We start from the raw sequence: 6,574 nt of genomic DNA, 5'->3' as shown, positions 1-6,574 counted from the left end.
CTCCTCTCTGATGGTTGTCCCTATTTATAATGTTGAAGGAGGAAGTTACTTCAGAGAGGAGAGGTGGAAGATCGTGGGAGTAGTGGGAGTAATGGGAGGTGGACTGGTCAGGGGAAGAATGGACAGTTATTCACCTTGAAACAAGGAGAGCCAAGCATGATTGAAGAGTGGAAGGTGGTGGGCAGTTATTCTCCTTAAAAGGAGGATGGCCAAAGAAGATAGATAACAGGGAAGTTAAGTATTCTGAAGGTAAAAATGTCATGAGCCTTCCAAGGAAGATGGGAAGTCCAGCAGAAAGCCCATTGACCAAAAATCAAAGTCAATCCGGAAAGGTCAAGGGGTATTTTAGTAATATGATGCTAATTAATAAATAAATAAAATAATTGAATAAACAATACCATGACAGGGGTGATAATGATAATTCCACACAACCTATCATTTGCATACTTGGAATATATTATTAGCCTCTACATTTCTTTCAGAAAGATCTGACATAAAAAGAAAATAAATATAATACTTCATTTGTTATTTCTACTTTATGCAAACAAAATTTTGTGAAACTTAAAAAATATACAATTGCTTTATTGACTTCTTAGGCCAAGTATTGTAATTTGTAACCATAAAAAACCACAATTCTCATAAATGCAGCATGTGTTTAGAATGACTTACACTCACATATCTACAAAAACCATTTTCCTCTTAGGCTATCCATGAGAAAGACTGCCAACAAAGAGGGAAAATGAAGACAAAACCATATTTATACTGTATAACAAATCATGTATAGTTCCGATAAAAAACAGGAACAGTCGGTGTGAAGTAAACCCGAAAAAAATTGCATATTAACAATCAGAACCCTTCAACACTTGATCTTTGATAAACGGATGAAGAAGATTTACGGGCCTCTTGTCGTTCGATTTCATCCAACGAGAGTGAAGAACAGGCGCGAGGAGGAACCGACACAGGCAAAGTCAGCGGTCTTGTTGGAGAGACGGAAGAGGTGTGGGCCCTGGATGGTGAGGGGTGAGAATAACTTTGTCGAGGGGGTAGACTAGGTGATCGGAACATCTGCTTTTTAGGGACAGTACTGGGTTCTTGAAGAGGAAACCGGCAGGAATGTTTCATATCTTGTATGGTTTTGAGGTTCTCGACTATGGTTCTCATAGTAGGTCTTTCGGAAGGGTCTTTCTGAAGACATTTTTGGGCTATATCAGCAACTGTTCTTGCTGCTTTTATCGGAAACCGGCCTTTTAGCTGAGGGTCCATTATTAGGGAGAGTCTACATTCATCAGCTAGAAATGGCCAGCTCCATTTGACCAAATTCCTCTCCTCCTTTGTTTGGCGACTATCCATGTTCTTTCGGCCTGTGAGAATTTCGAGGAGAACGATCCCAAAGCTGTAGACATTGCTTTTCGGAGTAAGTAATCCTCGCTCTACCGTCTCAACGGAAAGATTTCCTAGTGCCTGAAAAGGAGTAATCAAACTTGTTTATACTTAAAACGACGATTAAAACAAAAAAATAACCATAATTGAGCTTTTCAGTAGGAATATGGTTCAACAAGACCAATGGCAGATTAGCATGATGTCATTGAGGTCAATTGACATCACTTAAATTCAAAATAAAATCAAACATTACATGTAAATATACCCTAGATAAGTTGGTTAGACCAGGGATCAAAACCCAATAGGCCCGTTTTACTTAAATTGACATCACTCATTTTTATTTTGGATCCACCACAGAACTAGACCTAGGTAATGTTGACTAAGGACGAGCATAAAAATCACGAAGGGAACCTAGGCATGGTCTTGCCTAGGCCATTTTCCAAGTCATGAGTGTAATATATTGAATTGTGTAATATATAACACATAAAACAGTAGCCAAGTTAGCTCAGCACATACATAGACATGAGTGTTCGGCCTACCCTATACTAGTATCATGGATTCACCCTTGTTCAGAAGGTGATCATCCTATGCAAGTATTCAAAACACATTAGAGTAGACTTACTGAGATGATTGATGAGTAACGAAACAAACATTATATCACTTGCTCTAGTTTCGTGCTTAATCTATAATCCAAATCTTTCAAGGAACATAACAAATGTGTTGCTTTGTAAAATGCTAGACTCGGAAACCACGTCTAATGTGAGTAAAATAAAGAAACTTATCAACTTGAAGTAAAATTATCGATGCGAATTATCATTGTGCAACATTGAAACTAGTAAATGCAAAAGTTCCAGCATAGATGAGTAGGGCTGCATGGTTTATTAAAAGCAATCCAAAACTGAATAGGGCTTCATCTCCACATGATAAATGAAAATTTTGATTAAGCATTAAAGCAGAAGACAGTAAAGGCCTAAAACAAAATATATATAAATCAACACGAAGTTTCAATATCTTTCAAATTGCGAAACCACTCACGGAAGAGGAATTGGAGAGATCGGTTTCAGGAAGGAGGCCAACACAACCATATCCAGACAGCTTTGCACTAAAATCCTTGTCAATTTGAATATTTACTGTAGAAAATTCATCGTACATTGCCTGCAAAAGCGGTGAAAGAATCTTCTTTAGACTTTTGAATTTCTTCCATGGATAAAGCTAAAAAAGCAATAGGTCAAATTGTTTTTGCCAAGCAACTAACTCAACCAAAAGCTTAAGCTGATGGTTGAAGCCTTATGATGCTTTGGATACTTATGATGCTTTGGATACTCTATCAAGCCTAGAGGTGTTCAAAACAGACCCGATGATCCGAAAGTTACCCGACCATGTAACCAAAATCGATTTGACTCGACTTTAAAAATGATTTACAATTATGTTAAAAACAACATGGACACAAAATCTGATTTCAAATCGACTTGAAACATCTAACTTGAAATCAACCCCATGACCCGAATGAACACCTTATTAACACCCTATGACACGGGAGACCTTTGGGCTGAAAGTGTTGATACAACACAAGCCCTCCTCATAGCTGACAGTCAAAATTCTACTAGAAATGAGGGAGGATAAGATTTGAACCCGTGACCTTCCATCACGTTGCCATGTCAAAGAATTAACTTAACCAAAAATATAAGTTAATGGTTAAATCAACATGTTCTAAAAATACTCTACGGTTTTATCCACAAGAAGAAAAAATGCCCCAAATATGGCCACATATACCAAGTCACTTTATAGCACACTAGTTAGTATTAATTCTCAAGCACAAATCATCAAAGGCTAAATGTGTTGGGTGTATATAGCTACAAATTGCTCAAATAGATATGAAATATTTCTTAATTCCAAACATTACCAGAAAGGCAAAGATGTGAGTTTCTAATACCTGGAAAGGACCTTGCTCATGCAAAAAGGTAAGTCCTTGAGCAGCACATAAAGCGATTTTTACTCTCGTATTCCAATCAATGGCCGGCCCATTTGATCTACCATACAGGAGGCGATCTAAGCTTCCATGGTGTAGTCTTTCGTACACCAAGATCCTCTGATCAGAGCCTTCCCGTACATGGTAACCAAGAAACTTACACAGGTTGGAATGTTGAAGAGAAGCAAGTGTGTTCACCTCGTTCATGAAGTCCCTCAGACCCTATGATACCCAAACAACCGAAAATTAGTACCCATCATCCGTACAAAACGATTTTCATGTATAGACTCAAGAGTCGAGACAAAGCTAGAAGATTAACGCAATGACATACAACTACAAAGAGTTGCAAATCACCTGAGCTGATGGGTAAAAACGGGTGACGGTGGCTTCAACCATTCGAGAACTAGAAGAATTATCCCGAAAGGAAGCCCTAAAGTTAGTAGAAGAAAGACTTTCGGATGTACAAGTTTCTGAAGAGATACTGTGACAGGCAGATGAAATTTCTTCGTAGGAGAAGTTTCGGAGTGTTCCTGATGGCGGTAATGGAAGCGGACCAGACGTGTATAGAGGTCCACTGGAATTTCCCATTTTGAAGCTCCCAGTAGCTCTAAGAGATCCCGAGCAATAAGGAGAAGGAAGTGGTAGAGGTTGCGGACTAGGTGATGATCTTTGTTCCTGCTGTAAAAGTAGATGGGATCTCGACTCTTCTCTGTCTTCACATTCATTTGATAACGACTCTCGATCAGGACCATGAAAGCTTGATGGTGCGGAAAGAGCACGCATCCTATTATTTGTCGATTTATTTACGGGTTGAACAGGCTGCCCCCTGGTGCGAAAACTAGGAGGCGCTGATTGAAGTGCATGACTACGGCTTTGTGGTTCAGGAAGGGTTGTTGGTGTACTTCCCTGAGGAAGTACGCGTTTTCTATGTACATTTTGATCAATCTTCTTCTTTTTACCTTTTAAGACCGTGAAACAACCCATCTTATTCCTAATCCTTCAAGCATATAACTCAATCTCTAATCCTGCTATATGCCGCGAAGCACCAAGAGAACCAAAAAACAGTCATTGACCAAAGAAAAACACTAATAAATCAGATTACTACACCAAACAAGTTTTCAATCCAACAAAAACGATCAACATAGTGAAATGATGTTTTATACGATAATTATACCTCTAAAACTACAACCAAGCTGACTAAAGGGCAAGACATCGCATTCTGTTTTCGAAATTATTTTCCAAATATTTTTAAGGAAATAATTAAGTTAAAACCTTGTAAATAGATATTTTATCCTATAGGAATCTTATTATTATATGAGGTTGTATTCTTTATATATCCTTGAATAATGCATATAGAGACTCATAAGTCATAAGGGATAATTCCTATTTCTAAAGGTCAGAGCATTCCCATTTCCCACCAAATATAGGTCTTTGATTCAATCAAAACTAGTCCAATAAGAACAATAGTTTAGAGCATGTTACCAATTCTTCCACCGAAATCACAAGAACTCGATCGATGGAATTCAAATTCAAATGATTAAGCTGATGGTTGAGGACTCATGATATCTTATATACTCTAACAATGATTCAATTCACTCTTTGACAATTAAAATGATGAACTAAACTGATCAAATGCCTAGGAATTCTGAAAAATATCACAAGCAAACAAACTTACCCCTAAAAAGCATACTATTCTTAATAAGAATGGTCAAGGTTATTATCCATTAACCCAAAAACTCCCCCACAAAATCAGCCAAAATAAAATTAAAGAAATCAAAATCAGTGAGGATCACTGGCGGCTATCAAACTACAACTATCATTATTCAACACCTCAAACAAATCCAAAAGACACAAAATTAAACTAATAGTCACCAAGAATTTCCTCTTAAACCCACAATAATCCAATATAAAGGAGTCATTAATCAATTTAAGGAATCAAACAAACAACAAGATTTATGATAAAAATGTAATCTTTAACCCCATATCTGTAATAAACAGAAAATTCATTAGAAAAAAAAAAGCACAATAATCAAGTATAAAGGAGTCATTAATCCATTCAAGGAATCAAACAAGCAGCTAAATTTATGGGAAAAATGTAATCTTTGAAAGGACAAGCCTCAACTTGAATAAACACAGTGAAACTACAACAGCCCATAAAAATTGACCAAAAATTGGGAAAATTAAAAGTGGGAAAAATTACCTGAAATCAGCTTAGTTCATGCAATCAAGGTATGATTTTTTAGGTGCACAAAAGGAAATCAGAATAAAGAAAACCCAACCAGAAGCAAGTCAAATGAAAGCTGAACAAGAAATGAAGAAAGGTCATAAAAAGATTTTTCAAAAATGGCAGAAAAAGAAAGAAGAAAAATTAACTTACAATAGAACAAGTTTTAGGGAGTGGAGGAAAGAAATAAAGAATGAAAGAGAAAGATAGAAAGAAGTGAGAAAAGATGACTCAATGAAGCATTGGTTAAACCTACCATAAGGAACTTAAATTTTTAAACCATATTTTTATAAAAAAAAAAATATATAAATTTAGCATACACTAATTTTAATATTTTAAGGGTCAACACTCAACAGGTGAATCGTATAAAGAATTGGTTTAGTAAAGAAAGAGTCTGGAGCGTGAATTAGTAGAGTGAGCATAATTAATATATTGTGTATGTTATGTCTTTACAGATTTTATATGTTATTTTATATTTTTGTGGAATTTTTTGAGTGATGTTATCATTGATGTTGATGAAGTAAAGGAATGCACTTGTTCTATACTCATATTTAAATCTTTAAGCAAAACAAACAGATTTTGCATTGTGAGAGCATGTATATTCCCTTGTTTGTTTAGTTCATTAGTTGTTTTTGACTGATATGTCCCATACATTGCACCCCTCGGAAGATTGAAGGAGAATTCCTGCCCCAATGCAGAGTGACATCTTATCCTTCTACATTATTGAATTTGGGACTTTTCATTCTATTTCTTTGAATTTAATTAAATGTGAAGTCATGATTTTAAGTGAAAGAGGATCATAATTTTGAGTATTAATAATATAATAAAATGAGTTTAGTTGAAAGGGTTAAAAATTATTGGAGTAATGTATATCTATTTGAGTAATTATGCTATGTTGACAGCGAGAACAATAAGTATTGTGAGTTAAAATAATTTGTGAATTGAATATTATAATTTTCACTTATTTTTAAATTAAATATTAATATTTTCGCTTATTTTTT

At 35.6% G+C, this 6,574-nt stretch overlaps 1 protein-coding gene across 4 annotated transcripts; it reads right to left on the bottom strand.

Moving 5' to 3' along the window:
• Positions 1 to 550: 550 nt before the first annotated feature.
• On the bottom strand, positions 551 to 5,859 carry LOC130827839 (probable serine/threonine-protein kinase PBL11). Of its 4 annotated transcripts, none has more exons than XM_057693708.1 (6): positions 5,727 to 5,859; positions 5,550 to 5,649; positions 3,704 to 4,377; positions 3,314 to 3,571; positions 2,416 to 2,535; positions 608 to 1,461 (listed from the first exon to the last, which is right to left on the bottom strand). In XM_057693708.1, the coding sequence occupies exons 3-6, from the start codon at positions 4,331 to 4,333 to the stop codon at positions 847 to 849; spliced, it is 1,623 nt and encodes a 540-aa protein (XP_057549691.1). In that variant the 5' UTR covers positions 4,334 to 4,377; positions 5,550 to 5,649; positions 5,727 to 5,859; the 3' UTR covers positions 608 to 846. The 4 variants fall into 4 exon arrangements, with proteins under 4 accessions (XP_057549687.1, XP_057549691.1, XP_057549690.1 ...); XM_057693707.1 differs by having other exon boundaries at positions 3,704 to 4,374; XM_057693704.1 differs by having other exon boundaries at positions 551 to 1,461; positions 5,550 to 5,859.
• Between the last annotated feature and the right edge of the window lie 715 nt (positions 5,860 to 6,574).

This window comes from Amaranthus tricolor, chromosome 11, assembly GCF_026212465.1.
Source record: "Amaranthus tricolor cultivar Red isolate AtriRed21 chromosome 11, ASM2621246v1, whole genome shotgun sequence".
In the NCBI taxonomy this organism is placed as follows: domain Eukaryota; kingdom Viridiplantae; phylum Streptophyta; class Magnoliopsida; order Caryophyllales; family Amaranthaceae; genus Amaranthus; species Amaranthus tricolor.
Note: the sequence above shows the minus strand (reverse complement) of the source record. Positions and strands in the feature narration are given on the sequence as shown.